General features: G+C 45.8%; 1 protein-coding gene across 1 annotated transcript; it reads left to right on the top strand.

Moving 5' to 3' along the window:
- The first annotated feature begins 470 nt into the window (after positions 1 to 470).
- Positions 471 to 17,524, top strand: LOC104988549 (group 10 secretory phospholipase A2-like). The gene is made up of 4 exons (XM_010839907.1): positions 471 to 582; positions 1,276 to 1,426; positions 2,698 to 2,804; positions 15,592 to 17,524. Exons 1-4 carry the CDS (start codon positions 471 to 473, stop codon positions 15,732 to 15,734), a joined length of 513 nt encoding a protein of 170 aa, XP_010838209.1. The 3' UTR covers positions 15,735 to 17,524.
- The last annotated feature ends 72 nt before the right edge of the window (positions 17,525 to 17,596 follow it).

Raw genomic sequence — 17,596 nt, 5'->3', positions numbered from 1 at the left:
GATTGTGTGTGTGTGTTTTGTACTTGTTGACTGTGAGCAGCATGTGAGATCTTAGTTCCCTGACCAGTGCTTGAACCCCTCCCCCTGCGCTGGAAGCACAGTGTCTTAGCCACTAGACCTCCCGGGAAGTCCCTGATTGTGGTTTTTGACCAAACACCAGAGTGGACTCTTGGACCTCACCAGAAGGAGGAGTGGCTCTGGGATTCTCTGATGCCCAGTCGCAGTGGGTTTGACCGCCCCTGACCGCAAGCAATGGAGTCCTTGATGCCCCTTACCTCTGTCACCCCAGGCCTCCCTCTCCTGCTGCTATTGGGTGAGGAGGAACCACTGGATTGGGAGTCAGAAGCACTCCCCTGACCCCACCCCGTGACTGTAGGAGTCGTGCTTCCCATCTGAGCTTCCTCTTTCTCCCATGTGAGATGCAGGGGTTCCGGTCGCACCAACTGTGTTCTGCTATGGTCCACAGCAACATGAGGATCCAGAGAAATGGCTGGGATGGGGTCACAGGGCCTCCCTGTGTGGCAGGAATCTGTGCTCTGGCAGTGAAAATAAAAGGTGATGCAAAGAATCTGGAAGGCAGTGGTGAGGGGGTGGGGAAGGTCCCTATAGAAGATGGCAGGGACCCTGTTTGGTTCATCTCTGATGTCCAGTGCCCAGGACGGGCAACTAGACAGACATTAGACGCACAACCCACAATCCGACTGTGTCTGAAGTTGACATTGGCAAAAGATTGAGAATGAGGGCATTCTAGGAAAAGGGACCAGCCAGTGCAAGGGCCTAGAGGTATGATTTTTTTTCAGATGCCGTGGCTCTGTGACCTGTTTTCTCCTTCATGGCTGCCTTGAAGATATTGATAATAATAGTTAGAGCTCATTGTGTGCTGGTAATTTACATGCATGATCTCATTCCATTCTGGGGAGAGATGTCCCCTTATTCCCCTGTTTTAAGATGAGGAAACCAAGGCACAGAGAGGTTGAATGGTCCAAGGTCACACAGCTAGGAAGAAGGAGAGCAGGATTCAACCCTGAGATAGTCATCCAGAGGATGAGGTGGTTGGATAGCATCATCAACTCAATGGACATGAGTTTGAACAAGCTCCAGGAGACTGAAGGAAAGGGAAGCCTGGTGTGCTGCAGTCCACGTGGTCACAAAGAGTCGGACACAACTGAGCGACTGAACAAATCATCCAGACACTTTTCAGGCTAGTGCCTATCCCCAGGCCAGGCCAGCCCCCACCTGCAGCCTCTAACTCTTGTCCCCCTCCCCCACGCCCAGCTCCCCAGAGGTCACATGTGCACCGACGTGGGCTCATAGGACTGGCCGGGACTATTGACTGTGTTGGCCCTCGCCCTGCCTTGGTCTACGTGAAATACGGCTGCTTTTGTGGTCTGGGGGGCCATGGCCAGCCCCAGGATGCTATAGACTGGTGAGTGCATGCTGGGGGCATAAAGTCCCCACCCCCTGGGGTGCTTAAGGCTTATGAGGAAATACCCAAAACTGAGGTTGGGGTTTAGATACGAAGCCCCCAGAAAATGGTGCTCCTTGCAGGCAAAGGGTCTCCTGGGCAACATGCCCATGAGGCCAGACCTTGGTGCCAGCTGGCCCCCAGTCTGGCAGGGTGATTACTTTAGCTGAAAAAAAAAAAAAATCATACATCACTGATCAGACTTATTATGCACCAGAACTGTCCTGAGAGCCCCTTTGAGTTCTCACAACAACCCCATTTCAGAGATAAGGAAACTGAGGCCCAGAGAGATCAACTTGTCTAGAGCCACATACAGAGTGAGGGGTGGGGGCTGGGATTTGAGCCCAGGCGGCCTGGCTGGATTCACGCCCCTGATCACTGCCTTCTGCTGCTGGCTGAGAAGGGCCTGTTCTGTGCCAGGCTGTGGGCTTAGACCTTGCCACGGGCTCCTCTCATTTGCCACCACAGCCATGGCCATCCGATGGTGATCCCTATTTTACAGACCGGGTCCCACAGACACTCATCCATTTCCAGAGTGGTCAGGGGGCAAAACGTTGATTGTCTCTTCCGGGTCTCAGAGGATATAGTCGTCACTGACAGGTCTCTATCCAGCCTCGTACCTCCAAGGCTCCTGCCACGGGCCCTGCCCTTCCTCCCACACTCTGGTTGTCTGGTTCCTGCACATCTTTCCAGATGTAGCCCCTCCAGGCATCACCCCCTCTTGGAAGTCTTCTCTGAAGCCTAGCTGGACCTGGCATCCCCTCTGGCTCCCAGAATCCCATCACTTGCATCCTAGGTTTTCTCGCCCATGCCCACTGCATCTGGAGACTTTTCTGCCTCCCCCATCCTGGGGTTGGGGGCTGGTGCTTGGGCTGAGACCTCAAGCAGGAAGAGTGGGCAGGAAGTCTTCCCAGGCAGAGGCAGACTGGGGGCAAAGTCAGGAGGCAGGGAAGGTATGGCTGGAAGGGGCCAGCATGGCTGGAGCTGAGAGGCTCAGAGACTGAGGCAGGCAAGGGCCAGACTCGAGCGTGGAGGAGAGATAGGGGTAGGGCAAGACACGCTGGGGTCGGCAGAATCAATTCCCAGGACAGGGATTCCCAGGAACAAAGCCTGGACCAGAAGATGCTCTCCCCTGTGGGTCTTCATTCTCCTGAAGTTATGGCACAGGAGGATGGCCAAGGGACCATCCTTGCCCTCACTCCCCCCTTGGTCTGTCCGTCTGCTATCCACAGGTGCTGCCATGCGCACGACTGCTGCTATACACATGCCGAGAACTCCGGCTGCAATCCCAAGGTGCAGCCCTACTCCTGGAATTGTGTCAGTCAGAGTGTCAAGTGTGGTGAGTTCCCAACATGACACCCAGCAGCAGCCATTGGCTGGAACATAGAGGGGCTTCCCGCTGTAGGTAGGGCCATTCTCTCATCTGCCCCAGTCTCCACCATGCCCTATTGTCTCTCCAACATTGTGGCCAAGGGTCAATTACCATAGTTCATTTCTCCTGTGCTGTTGATTTTGTTAAGGAAAAGGAATTTTTCTGTCAAACCTAGGAAAACAGAAGGTAGGTCCAAAGGCTGAATGATTTGAGAAAAATGAGAGTGGTGAGCGAGCCCATTTACTTATCAGAATAAAGAGTATGCTTGTGTCTAATGGGTCCCCTTTGTGTTAGCACTGCTGGCCCCAGGGGATGTCTGAGTTTGCAGACCCTGGCCTGTGGCTGACAGCTTGGTCTGTGATTCAGATTCTGTGACGTCACCAAGCCCTGATCTCCTGGGGCCTCAGTTTCCTCACTGGTAAACTATGGGGTAGAAATCAAGCTGGCCTGTGGTGAGGATGAAGTGAGAGTGTCATGGCATTTCATGCCTAATAGATGTCCTTAATGGTCTGTTCAAGAAATGACCCAACACAGAACCTCCGATGAGCAAGACCAGGCACAATTTTATGGAGCCCAGGATTTAGGGAAGGACATGAACACAGTTCTGAGTAACCCTGAACGCCCTCAAGAGAAAGTGATTTCTCTTTCAATTTTCTTTTAATCCTTCCAATTTTGTGAAGTTAGAGTCAGTTTTAATTTAGCTAAAACATCTGTGGGACCCTCCCTGAACCTTTTGAACAGAGAGAGGAGATTTCTGGCTTATAACATTATTCAAAAACAGTTCTATTCTTAAATTTAATTCTGGCTTTAAAAAATCCTTCATATCTATCCATCTGTCATCTATCTGTCTGTTACTTCTCTTTAACCACAAGCAGCATGTATTTAATGAGGATAATTGTAACATAACCTGATACCACTGTACATTTTACATGACTGGCTACCTGTAAAGCTGAAAGAAAAATAAACCTGTGGTTAAAAATATTTTGCACCTCAGGGCAATCTTACTGGTTTTCAAAACGAACCAGTAAGAAAAGGAATGAAGTATTTGTTTTTAGGATTATCTTCTGATGGATGGTGTTTTCCATTTACAGTTTCTGTTCACACAAATTTAAAAAGCCAGATCAAGGGAAGAAACAGGATGTGAATAATTGTACAGGCACGATGTAGATAAGACTGGGATTTGGGCAGTGAGACTCCAAGTTATCTGAGGAGCTAGAAATGAAACAGACAACAGACTCCATAACTTTTTTTTTCTTTTTACTTTTAACTGAGCATAACCTAAAATTAGCCATTTTAAAGTGTACCTTTCAGTGATATGTAATGCATTCACAACGTCCTCCAACCATAACTTCGATTTCCAAAACGTCTTCTTTTTAATTTATTCTTGGATGCGTGGGGTCTTCTCTGACGTGCGCGCTTTCTCTAGTTACGGCAAGTGGGGGCTACTCTCCAGCTGTGCACAGGCTTCTCCTTGCGGTGGGTTTTCCTGTTGTGAAGCAGGGCTCTAGGCCATGTGGGCTCAGTAGTTGTTTGACTCAGGCTTTGTAGCTCCATGACATGTGGCATCTTCCTGGACCAGTAATGTGTCCCCTGCAATTGGCAGGCAGATTGTTAACCATTGGACCACCAGGGGTTCCCAAAACATTTTCATCAACATCCCCCCAAAATCACGTACCTGTCAAGTGCTCAGCTTCTATTCCTCCTCCTTCCAGCATCTGGCAACCACCAATTTGCTTTCGATCTCTATGGATTTACCTATTCTAGGTATTTCCTATAAATGATGTCATACAATAAGCCTTTTGTGTCTGACTTCTTTCACTTAGCCTCATGTTTTCAAGGTTCATTCATGTTGTAGCTTGTATCTGAACTTCATTCCTTTTTATGACTGAATAATATTCCATTGTAGGTATATACTACATTTTGTTTATCCCTTCATTCATTGTAGGACATTGTATTGTTTCTGAAACCGTTTACCTCAGATTGGGACTTGAACCCACATGAAGTGAAGTGAAGTGAAAGTTGCTCAGTTGTGTCCAACTCTTTGCAACTCCATGGACAGTCCATAGAGTTCTCCAGGCCAGAATACTGGTAGCCATTCCCTTCTCCAGGGGATCTTCCTAATCCAGGAATCAAACCCAGGTCTCCCACATTGCAGGAAAATTCTTTACCAGCTGAGCCACAAGGGAAGCCCAAGAATACTGGAGTGGGTGGCCTTATCCCTTCTCTAGGGGATCTTCCCGACCCAGGAATCAATCCAGGATCTCCTGCATTGCAGGCAGTTTCTTTACCAACTGAGCTCACATGGCTGGGACTCAAACCCAGCCAAAACCCATGGTACCTGGTTTCAGGACCTAATGAAGCTCAGGCTCTTGATGTCTCATCGCAGAAAGAACTCAGTGAGAGACAAAGTGATTGGTGAGAAGTGGATTTATTCAGATTCAGAGAGAAGCACACTCCATAGAGTGTGGGCCATCGCAGAGGGTGAGTGTGGCCCACAGAATGTGGTGTGGTTGGTTTTTATAGGCTGGGTAATTTCACATGCTAATGAGTGGGAGGATTATTCCAACTATTTTTGGGAAGAGGTGGAGAGTTCCAGGATTTGGTCCACTGCCCACTCCTTGGTCTTTTGACAGTGCCTTGGAACTCTGATGGCACCTCTGGGTGTCATGTGTCATGACACTTGCTGATTGAGGATCAAGGTCTAGTGTTGTCTGCCATCTTGGCCCGTTTGATTCTAATTGGTTTATGTTGTGTCCTTGGGTTATGTCATTCTTTCACAAGTTGTGCCCTGCCCCTTTTCTTCCTGTTGCATTCCCACCTTTTAACTACTGGGAATAGTACTGCTGTGAACATTTGTGAACAAATATTTATTTGAATACATGTCTTCATTTCTTTGCGGGCATATACATAGGAGTGGAATTGTTGCATCGTCTGGTAATTCCATTTTACTTTTTGAGGAACCCTTCCCTGGTGGCTCAGACGGTAAAGAATCTGCCTGCAATGCAGGAGATCTGGGTTTGATCCTTTGGTCAGGAAGATTCACTGGAGAAGACAATGGCTATCCACTCCAATATTCTTGCCTGGAGAATCCCATGGACAGAGGAGCCTGGTGAGCTATCGTCCATAGGGTCACAAAGATTCAGACATGAGTGAGTGACTAACACTTCCACACCAATTTTTGCTATAGGAGCTGCGCTGTTTTACATTCTTATCAATGTATAGGGTATTTCTCCACAGCCTTGCCAACATTTGCTATTTTTATTTATTATTTAGTGGAGATGATTAGTGTATCTCTTTGTGATTTTGACTTCCTTTTTCTCATGAGTAATGATGTTGAACATCTTTTCATGTGCTGGTTGGTCATTTTTCCATCCTCTTTGGAAAAATGTCTATTCAAGTCTTCTGCTCATTGAGTAGCTTGTCCTATTGTTGTTGAATTGTGAGAGTTTCTTATTCTGGATACTAGACTCTATCATATATGTGATTTGCAAAAGATTTCCTATCATTCTGTTGCCTTTTTATTTTCTTGATAATGTCTTTGGTATACAAAAGTTTTAATTTTGATAAAGCCCAATTTATCAATTTTGTGTTTTTTATTTTGGGGCTGAACTCATCTCCGTTATGGCAAGTGGACTTCTCCAGCTGTGGTGCATGGGCTCCGGAATGCCCAGGCTCAGTAGTTGTGTTGCTCAGTCTTAATTGCCTCTTGGCAGGTGGGATCTTAGTTCCCTGACTAGGGATCAAACCTACATTCCCTGCTTTGGAAGGCAGATTCTTAACCACACACCACTAGGGAAGTCCCAATTTTGTCTTTTGTTGATTGCGTTTCTGGTATCCTATCTAAGAATTTGTCACCAGATCCAAGGTCATGAAGATTTACCCCTATATTCTTCAAACAGTTTTATAGTTTGAACTCTTTTATTTTTTAACATTTTATTGAAGTATTATTGATTTACAATGTTGTGTTAATTTCTCCTGAACAGTGAAGTGACTCAGTTATATATTCTTTTTCACTGAACTCTTAACTTTAGGTCATTGATCTACTTTGAGTTGGTTTTTGTCAATGGTGGGTGGTAGGAGTCCACGTTTATTCTTTGGCATATGGATATTCAGTTGTTCCAGAACCATTTGGTGAAGAGACTCTTTTGTCCCTATTAAATTGTCTTGGTACTTTTGTTGAAAATCACTTGGCCCTTAGATTGGTGTCATCTCTGAGCCTGTTTTCTTACCTGGAAGATGGATGTTGCAAAGATGAAAAAGAAAGAGTTTATCATGTGATATCCAGATTGGATGGAGGTTGCTACTTTCTCCCCTCCTGTCTCCTCCATCCCTCACCCTTATCTGAACTTCTCTCTGATCCCCACTGCCTCCACCTCAGAGAACTGAAGGTCTGGTGTGATTTTTCACTGAAACCCCAGCTTCTACAGACTTGGTCTGCTCTAGAGGCAAGGAGGCTATACTAAGGGTTACATAGAAGGATATTCTTAGATATGCACAGATTCTTAGCCATGTCTTCTTAGTCTACATTAAGAGTTGACACAGAGCAAAGCTGAATTAATATGGAGACATTAATATGGAGTCCTTAATTCAGTCAATCAAGGACTGAAAATGTCCCAGACATCATCTCATCCAACCATCTCACTTAGAGCTGCAGGGAAATGAAGCCCAGGGAAAGAAGTGACTTGCTTAACCTGGTGATGATAAGCCCACTTCTGGGCGTATTCTCTGTCCCCACACTGCCCCCTTCCATTGTGAGTAGAGAGGAGAAGTGGACCTTGAGTGGAAAACACGTTAAAGACCTTTCTCTTCTCCCTTCAACCTGCATGTTCTGCTGCCCCTAACCATGTGAAAGGGCTTCCCAGGTGGCACAAATGGTAAAGAACCTGCCTCCGATGCAGGAGATGCAAGAGACGTGGGATCGATCCCTCGGTGGGGAAGATCCCCTGGAGAAGGGAATGGCAACCCACTCCAGTATTCTTGCCTGGAGAATCCCATGGACAGAGGAGCCTAGTGGGCTACAGTCCATGGAGTCACAAAGAGTCAGACACAACTGAGCATGCGCACGCGCACACACACACACACACACACACATCTAAAAATGATATTTGTGAAATACTTATTAGTGTGTCAGCTAGTGGGGCTGTGCCTATTTACAGAACTGCTTTCCCTGAACCGAATGAAGAGAACCAAAATATCTATTATGCATTTTTTTGGCTAAAAATATTCTCTTATTCTGTTTGGAGATATTCTGAACTTAGCTGTTTGCTTAATTACAGGTGTGGCCCATTTTCCATTTATGGGCTTGACAAATATATTTTTTTTAAATGTTAAGCATATAATAATATTTACCAGCAGGCCTTTATTTTAAACTTAACCCTTGGGAGCTAGGTTTCCTTTTCAGTTTTTTATTATTCTTGAATAGCATGAATCTGTTGGGCTTCTGAGGCCATAGAATAGTGAGACCAAGCCTTATTTTTCAAAGGATTTTCTTGCTCAGGGAGAAGTGGGGAGCATAGCGGAGGGACAGACATTGGGTCAGGAGATGCTGGGCTGGAATCCTGGTACACTGTTTCCCAGATCTGTAGCCTTGGACAAGTTACTGAATCCCTCAAGCCTCACTTTCCTTTTCTGTAAAATGGGAATAATAAAACTCTGGTGCTGGGTTTGTACAAGAATTGGAAATGATGTATGTTTTTTCTATATTCTCCCAACAACCATTATTGAGAATCTATTCTGTGTCAGGCTCCCTGATGGGCAAAACAGAGGAGCAAGGCTCTGTGGTCGGAAAAGAGAGCAGGAAATAGTGTCCATGCCAATTGCTTTTATAAGCGCTTGTTGGAAAAGAAATCAATGAGGTACTATGCATGAAAATGAAAAATGAAAGTGTCAGTTGCTCAGTCATGTCCGACTCTGCGACCTCATGGACTACAGCCTGCCAGGCTCCTCTGTCCATGGAACTCTCCAGATAAGAATACTGGAATGGGTAGCCATTCCCTTCTCCAGGGGATCTTCCACTCTGGTTGCTGCAAGGAATATAGCTGGAGGGAACAAGGGTGGCAAATAGGTCCCCCTGTGAGGCTGTTGCAGGGATCTGGGTGAGAAGTGCCTTGGACAGACGACACCAGTGGAGGTAGTGGAAGGTGGAGCCGGGGGACTCCCATGGACGGGGGAGGGAAGCGGAAATGGCTGGAGTGTTTGTGCCGGTCCCCCTGTCCTTAGACAGCTGTCCTTTGGCCAACTCTGCAGGAACAGTGCAACCTTGGAGCTTCAGTGGCTCTTTCCTCAGAAGTCCCTAGCCCACCAGGTCACGTTCCAAGGGTGTGGCCCGTGGAAATTTTACTGGTAACAGTGCTGGCTCTGGTACCAGCTGGTTCATTTACCAATTTTTACGTATTAGTTTTATCTATCTTTCCATCTGTCCATCCATCTGTCTGTCCATCCATGCACATGCCTTTTCTGATTCAAACCTAATCCATGTTTGTTGTGGAAAATCAAAACATCCCAGAATCATTGTAATGTAGGAAGTTAGGCTTCATCCACCAGTGTTAACTAGCTTCTATTGCTTGGCATGTTGTTTTCCTCCAGATTTATGCATGTGTAAACAGACAAACAAGAACAAATATCAGGACTTCCCTGGTGGTCCAGTGGTTAAGAATCTGCTTGCCAATGCAGAGGATGCAGGTTCGATCCCTGGTCCGGGAAGATCCAATATGCCTGGAGCAGCTAAACCCGGGTGCCACAACTATGGAGCCTGTGCTCTAGAGCCCGAGAGTCGCCACAGAGGCACTGCACTGAGAAGCCTGCACGCTGCAACTCGAGAGTAGCCCTGCTCGTCACAACCAAAATCCACTCACAGCAACGAAGACCCCGCCAGCCAAAAATACATAAAATAAATAATTTTTTTTTAAAAAGAACAAAAATCAGATCACATTATATACATCATGTTTTTTTTTTTTTTTTTCACTTAATATTGTGTCTTGGACATCTTGGAACATCTAGGTTGGCCTCATTCTTAAATATATATTTATTTTATGTATTTATTTTTGGCTGTGGTGGATCTTTGTTACTGCATGGGCTTTCTCTAGTTGCGGTGTGGAGGCTTCTCACTGCCGTGCCTTCTTTTATTGTGGACCATGGGCTCTAGGGTGTGTGGGCTCAGTAGCGGTCGCTCTTGGGCTCTAGAGCTCAGGCTCAATAGTTGTGGCTCATGGGCTTAGTTGCTGCATGGCTTGTGGGATCTTCTCAGACCAGGGATCAAACCCATGTTTCCTGCATTGGCAGATGGAGTCTCTACCACTGAGCCACCAGACAAGCCCCAGCCTCATTCTTTTAAAGTCTGACAATCACCTGTGGCAGAGTGTCTCCATCTTGACACTATGGACATTTGAGGCTGGATCTCTGGTGTGGGAGCCATCCTGGGCATTGCAGATGTTTAGTAACATCCCTGGTCTCTACCAACCAGATGCCAGTAGCAAAGCCCCTACCCTCTGCATGGAACAGCCAAAGACGTCTCTAGACACTACCCCAAGCCCCGTGGGGGACACAACAGCCCGCAGCTGAGAATGGCCAGTCTGTGGCACCAATGTACTTCATTTTGCAGAGACTGTGGTTGTTTATAAAGCTTTGTGCACCTGTGAGAGGCTTTTGCAACATGGAGTCTTAGAATTGTAGGGTCAGATGGTGTATTTGAGGCACCCTTAGCATAATGGACTCCCCTTGTAGCTCAGTCGGTAAAGAATCTGCCTGCAGTGCAGGAGACCCAGGTTCAATCCCTGGGTTGGGAAGATCTCCTAGAGAAGGAAATGGCAACCCACTCCAGTATCCTTGCCTGGAAAATCTCATGGACACAGGAGCCTGGTGGGCTGCAGTCCATGGGGTCTCAAACAGTTGGGCATGACTGAGCGACTAACTACTTACTTACTTACTAGAATTTATATGTAGAAAGGGCTGGCGGGCAGCCTGAAAGGGAGATTGGAGGACTTGTCCTAAAGGAGTATTTACTCTGCAAGGGCATTTAAACAATATAAATTGTATTTATTGTAGAAGCTGGGGAGGTGCTAAAGGGAGGCCTGGTGAAGATTAGGGAGGAGGTGGGCCATCAAAGACCCCACAAGCCACCTCCTCTCATCACTGAGTGGTATAGATATTTTAAGTCTAATAAGTAATGTAAACTAAATTCAAAATAGCGGCCGCTCACATTTGGTTAATTGAGATCACTTTTCCACAATGAAAGCACTGTATGGCTCAAAGTAGAAAAGTTTCAAATTATAACTTTTCCCACAAAAGGTTTGTGGGAAATAAAACTCCTATTAACACTACCCAGACCTCCATTTGATTAATTTTCTGGTGCTGTTCTTGTTTTGTCTTTGAGTGCATAATACATAAAAAATATAGCAGTGTGTTTTGTACCCCTTAAGTTTTCTTAAATATAAGTTGCTTCCCATGTCATTAATGGCAAAAACCATCACAATATTGTAAAGTAATTACCCTCCAATTAAAATACATTGAGTAATTTAAAAAAGCTCTATTAAAAGAATAGATTGTTGTTGTTCAGTCACCAAGTCATGTCTGACTCTCTGCAACCCCAATGAATTGCAGCACGCCAGGGTTCCCGTCCTTCACTATCTCCCGGAGTTTCCTAAAACTCATGTCCATTGAGTCAGTGATGCCATCCAACCATCTCATCCTCTGTCGTCTGCTTCTCCTCCCGCCTTCAAGGGTTCGACTCCTTGTCAGAAAACTAGATTCCACATGTCGCAACTAAGACCAGGTGCAGGCAGATTTATTGATTGATTTAAAAATCCTGTCTTAAAACTTAGATTTGTAAGGGCAGATGAGTCCCCTGAGTTGACACCCTATTCCCTTCTGGCAGACAAGCCAGGAGGCCTGGGATCAGGCAGAGCTGAACTGGGGATTAGTCCCTATACCTCTTCACTGGATTTTTCTTCTGTAAGGTTGGGGTGCTGATGCCAAAAGCTCAGCTTCTCTGTACACCGGTGCTGAATCAAATCTTGGAGGCAGAATTTTGGGCAAAGTAGAAAAGGATAGGTTGTTTGCTTTGTCAGGCAAAGCGGGGGACAGAGCAGGCTTATGCCCTCAAAACCCACTTGGGAAGACAGTGAGAAGTTTTATAGTAATTGTCCAAAGAGGGAGTGATCAGCTCGAGGATGTTCTTCTGGTGGGTTGGTGGTGAGGTAACTGGGAGTCAACATCATCAACCTTCAAGTCCAACTAGCCTGAGGCCTATGCGCTTATGGGCAGCATACTACTGGTAACTTCTCCCACCTGGAAGCCTTTCAGTATCTGCAAAATATCCCAAAGACATTCTTGTGTGGATCTGTTGGTAGGAAAACAGGACCTTGCCCCAAGGCTGCTCTTGACTGTTTCTCCTTGGTCTCCCATCCTTTCCCTTCCCTAGTTAGCAACTGCTTGACTCTGCCTCCAAGTACTGCATTTCGGACTCTTTTGTTGACCATGATGGCTACTCCATTTCTTCTAAGGGATTCCTGCCCGCAGTAGTAGATATAATGGTCATCTGAGTTAAATTCACCCATTCCAGTCCATTTTAGTTAGCGGATTCCTAGAATGTCAACTGTGAAGAAAGCTGAGTGCCAAAGAATTGATGCTTTTGAACTGTGGTGTTGGAGAAGACTCTTGAGAGTCCCTTGGACTGCAAGGAGATCCAACCAGTCCATTCTAAAGGAGATCAACCCTGGGTGTTCTTTGGAAGGACTGATGCTAAAGCTGAAACTCCAATACTTTGGCCACCTCATGCGAAGAGTTGACTCATTGGAAAAGACTCTGATGCTGGGAGGGATCGGGGGCAGGAGGAGAAGGGGACGAGAGAGGATGAGATGGCTGGATGGCATCACTGACTCGATGGATGTGAGTCCGAGTGAACTCCGGGAGTTGGTGATGGACAGGGAGGCCTGGTGTGCTGCGATTCATGGGGTCGCAAAGAGTCGGACACGACTGAGCGACTGAACTGAACTGAACTGTCTCTGCCTATTGGAACTCAGGGAAGGAGTTGGAGGAACTCATGGAGAAATCATGGAGGCTGAAGGAAGGCTGTTTCCTATAATCAAAGAAGTGAGGGGCACAAAGGCCTTGTGCCCAAGAGCCCCAGAGGGCTCTGCATGCCTCTAGTGCCAGTGGCCCTGCCCTGAGAGGACTGGGTGATGTGGGGACCACAGAGCCAGCCCTTCATGTAATTGCACAGTTAACTCAGGCTTCCATCATCTCGACTTTTTCTGTTACCATTTACTGAATTATAACCAATGCAATTTTTTGTTCTGTATTTTAAAATTTCGTTTTGCTTTTTTGGCCATGCAGCATGGCTTGGGATATTAGTCTCCTGACCAGGGATCCAGTCTATGCCCATGGCAGTGAAAGTTTGGAGTCCTAACCCCTGGGCCGCCAGCGAATCCCCAAGGCAGGGTGTTTAAACACAGCCTCTTGGAGTTGGAGGTGTTTGTGTTTCGCCTTCTCTCTCAATAGTTTCCCAGAGTGTGAGAAGCTTAATAAATGAATTTAAGTGAGAAGGATTTTCCCTTTCAGTCCTTTGTTAATTTCTCCAGTTAGGCAAGGAGGAAGTATCGCTTGCATGGTGGTCTGACTGCTAGAGAGGGTAAACCTCTCTTACACTAATCTTCCTTTTTTAAAACTAAGACACTCCATTCTGGGGGCTCATAGCCTTCAGGTGGGTAACAGCATTTAACTAGACTCTGATATTAGAACTTTATCTTCACTGGCTTTTTTTCTTAATCAGTTTTGTATATTTGTGGTATAAGATTTTGGTTTTCCATTTATGTCAGTGACGATTTATTTAATGCAATTTAATACTATTTAATATAATTAAATCATAATTTATTTAATAATTGACTATTAAAAATAAAGGGGATTTAAAGATATCCCTGGTGGCTCAGTGGTAAAGAATCTGCCTGCAATGCAAGAGACATGAATATGATTACCTTGGGTTGGGAAGATCCCTTGGAGAAGAAAATGGCAACTCACTCCAGTATTCTTGCATGGAAAATCTCATGGATAGAGGAGCCTGGTGGGCTACAGTCCATGGGATCACAAAAGGGTCAGACAAGACTGAGTGAGCAAGCACACATAAAGCTATCATCTTGAGGCCGCCATGAGCCTGAGTTTGGGAAACCCTGTGTGCAGTCATGCTGATAAACACCTTTAATCAGCTCAGCTCATTACAGGGTCAGAAGGTCTCAGGCCCCCTGCCTCCTGCTTGACATCCCCCGACCCTGCCCCTGTTCATCACGCCAGGTGCTGCCAAGCTCTCTGAGTGTTGCCCTGAGACAGAAGCTGAATTTTCTGACTCTCATGCTTCATCTTGCTAGGATCTCTAAGGAACCTGTGCATTTTAAGAGGAGATCTTTAAGATTAGCTGGCAGTTTAAGGAGGTCAGCTACAGCTCATAAGCACCTGCTGTATGCCCTACATTTTGCTGACTTCGTCTCTTTTCATTCTCCCAACAGCCCTTAGAAGTAGGTACTTTTAGTATCCTCATGTGGACCCTGTGGAAGCAGCCTGGGAAGGATGAAGTGATGTGTCCAAAGGAACTATATCCATGGCTGAGCTGCCTACCTCCAAGCTCATGCTTTACTGTGCCTGTGGAAGAAATTTGGAAGGATTTAATAGTGGGTGTCCCCTGCCCTCCCCCAACACCGCTCACCTCCACCACCCATTTTGTGAATAAATAAAAACTCACAGTCAAAGGCAGGTGACATATCCAGAGCTGTTATATCTTCTAGATTAATAGATACAACTTGAAGATCACAAAATCTTTCGAACCCAAAGGAATGATTCTGTAGCAGCAAAATTCCCAAGGTAGAGGGAGATTTATCTTTGGGTGGCAGCCTTTGCATCTCTGTATAAAATAGGCCCAAGATGGAAGGAAGAGATGGAATATACAATTGTTACCTAAAACAAGCTGTTTTTTTATATGGTTATCATGTCATCTGCATATAATGACAATTTTACCTCTTCTCTTCCAATTTGGATACCCTTTATTTCTTTTTCTTATCTGATTGCTATGGCTAGGACTTCTACTACTATGCTGAATAGGAATGGCGAAAATGGGTATCCTTGTCTTGTTCCAGATTTCAGTGGGAAGTCGTTCAGCTTTTCACCACTATTATGTTGGCTATGGGAACAAGCTGTTTTCTTGAAGGAGCATCTGAAAGAGACTTGGAGAGAAAAGGTAGGGAAGTGCAGGTGGAACCAACATTGTTGGTGTGCATGCCTAGGGCCAAGCCCCTGCCTGGCACTTTATATATGCTTTCTTACCCAGGCTTCATAATAAACCTGCAAAGTGGATAGTGCCCCTTTTTAAATGAGGACTTCGCTCAGAAAGTTCACAGTAAGATCACACACAGCAGGGCTCAAAAAAAAAAAAAAAGCCTGGATTCCCAGGCACCTACTGCTTGTCTAACTGGATCCTCAAATGCAATAGTGTAATACTGTTACAGAAGAGAAGCTTTATAAAAGGGTGTACGGACTTTGGACTTTTCCTCTGAAAATATTACCCTGGTAACTTCGTTTTCTGTAAAATGGACTGAATATCACTTTCCTTGGGAGTTGTCATGATGAGGGAGATCACTGTGGTGAACTGTCAAAGTGTTACCCGGATGCAGTTTATGACCTTTCCTGTTTCCTGCTTTACTAGCTTCCCTTGTGTTTATCTTCAGGTCTGTGCAAATCCCTGTTCTAACCTCAGTTTCTCCACTTCTTCCAGAACCAACGGAGGACAAATGCCAAGAACTCATATGCAAGTGTGACCAGGAGTTTGCTCACTGCTTAGCCCGAGCAGAGTACAACATTAAGTACCTCTTCTATCCCCATTTCTTGTGTGGGAACTACTCACCCGAGTGTGACTGACTAGCCTGACTTGAAACGTTTTGGCACAAGGGAATAAAACTCCTTTTTGCTCGTCAACAGCCTCATTCAGTTCTTTGCAGAAGGGAGCTCAGGCCAAGTGTCAAAGCGGCAACCCTGGTGTTTGCTTTCTCTCCTGTCCCGGAACTTGGGCTAGAGCCAGTTTGGTTTCCAGTTTGATTAATGTCAAAAGTCCCATGCCTGTTGAATAAAACCACAACTGTGCTTCTGACTGTATTGGGTCTGATACCATTTTTGACATTCAGCCTTTGTGAAAAAGGGCTAGGCCTTCCTTATCTTCTAACCTGCTTCTGATGGCAGGTAGTCAAAAAAGAGCAAATACATACCATGTATCTAGATTCTGGGTAATAAAAAGCCAGCCACACGCTGCCCAAACTTGTGAAGTTCAAGTCTAGTAGTTTTTAGCTCAAGTCTTCTTTCCATATCCCACTCCACTTTTAACAGTTAAAATTTATTTCCTGATTACAAAGTATAATAGTACCTAAGCATTGCTAAAAAACAAAAGAAAATAAGAGAAATATAGAAAGGAAAAAACCCACTCCAATTCTCACAGTCCAGTATAACCACATTTAGCATTTTGGTGTGCTGCCTATCAGTCTTGTCGGCAATGTTCTAAAAATGTAATTGAGGCAATTCCCTGGTGGTCCAGTGGTTAGGGCTCTGTGCTTTCGCTGCACGGGGCGTAGCTTCAATGCCTGATCAGGGAATTAAGATCCACTTCATGGTATGGCCAAATTAACAAATATTTAAAAACCTCACTCGATTTAAAAAAAAAAATGTAATTGAGACTCCATACTGTATGACTTTTATAAGCTTTTTCCCATTTCTCTGTGTCTTTAAAAAAAGCTGTGAAAACTTCATTTCCAAGTGTTATTAGATACTATTTTATAGACTGCTAGCTTTCTGACATGAGCAGCATTTCCTATTCTTATCAATAACTAATGTAGCGAGGATGCTTGTGAATCTTTACCCTCTCCCGCCTTTTTATCCCTTGAGATTTGTAGAAATGGAACTCTTGCATTAAAGGGTCTGTGCAGTATTTTAAATAGACACCTCATTTGGAGACACCTGAGCCTGCTCTGAGAGGGTGGCCCTCGCTCTGCTATGCCTGTTCCTCCGCAGGCGATAAACAGGGAGCACCCCGCCTCTCCTGTTTGCGCTTGGCTGTCTGCCTTGTACTCCTCCCCGGAGCACATGTATTACTCATCTCTGAAGCACGATTTGGGGAGCAGGTGAGGACAGTGTGGGGAGGCCAAGGGGCACAGGTGAGAAGCACTGGACAGGGAGTCTGGCCTGGGCCCCTGCTCCAGTAGTGCTACCCAGCCTCCATTTCTTCATCTAAAATAAGAGGGACTTCCCTGGTGGTCCAGTGGTTAAGAGCCCACCTTGTAATGCAGGCAACGTGGGTCTGATCCCTGATTGGGGAACTAAGATCCCATATGCCACGGAGCAACTAACCCTGCACACCGCAACTCCTGAATCCACACACCACACAACTACAGCATCCACAAACTGCAACTAAGACCCGAGGCAGCTGAACAGATCAATATTTTAAAAAGTAAAAAAGAGAAGAGTAACCTTGTGAGGCACCAGGCCGGGGAGATGTAGACACTGCAATGTTCCTGGATCCACTGGGCTGGCAGTGTCTCTGGCGTATCAAGTCAGGCAGGAACAGGGCCTGATGAGGAAACACAGGGCTAAGGAAAACACTCTCTCCCCTTTCACTTAAGATCTCCTCAGTGGCTCCTCGGCTGTGGGGTGGGGTGGGGACAGGTGTGGTAAGCGTGACCAGTAGGTTGTACTGGTCAACATAGATTTGCTTCATGTTTCCTAAACAGTCAATT

This window comes from Bison bison, unplaced genomic scaffold, assembly GCF_000754665.1.
Source record: "Bison bison bison isolate TAMUID 2011002044 unplaced genomic scaffold, Bison_UMD1.0 scf7180017864135, whole genome shotgun sequence".
NCBI classification, from domain to species: Eukaryota; Metazoa; Chordata; class Mammalia; order Artiodactyla; family Bovidae; genus Bison; species Bison bison.
The sequence above is the reverse complement of the archived record's forward strand: the minus strand, read 5'-3'. Positions and strand labels throughout refer to the sequence as shown.

Bases quoted from the DNA above. Each gene is read 5' to 3' on its own strand.
- LOC104988549 (XM_010839907.1), top strand. From the start codon at position 471: ATGAGGATCCAGAGAAATGGCTGGGATGGGGTCACAGGGCCTCCCTGT. The intron at 1,427-2,697 runs GTGAGTGCATGC...TGCTATCCACAG, and splicing joins CCCCAGGATGCTATAGACTG to GTGCTGCCATGCGCACGACT. The intron at 2,805-15,591 runs GTGAGTTCCCAA...CACTTCTTCCAG, and splicing joins CAGTCAGAGTGTCAAGTGTG to AACCAACGGAGGACAAATGC.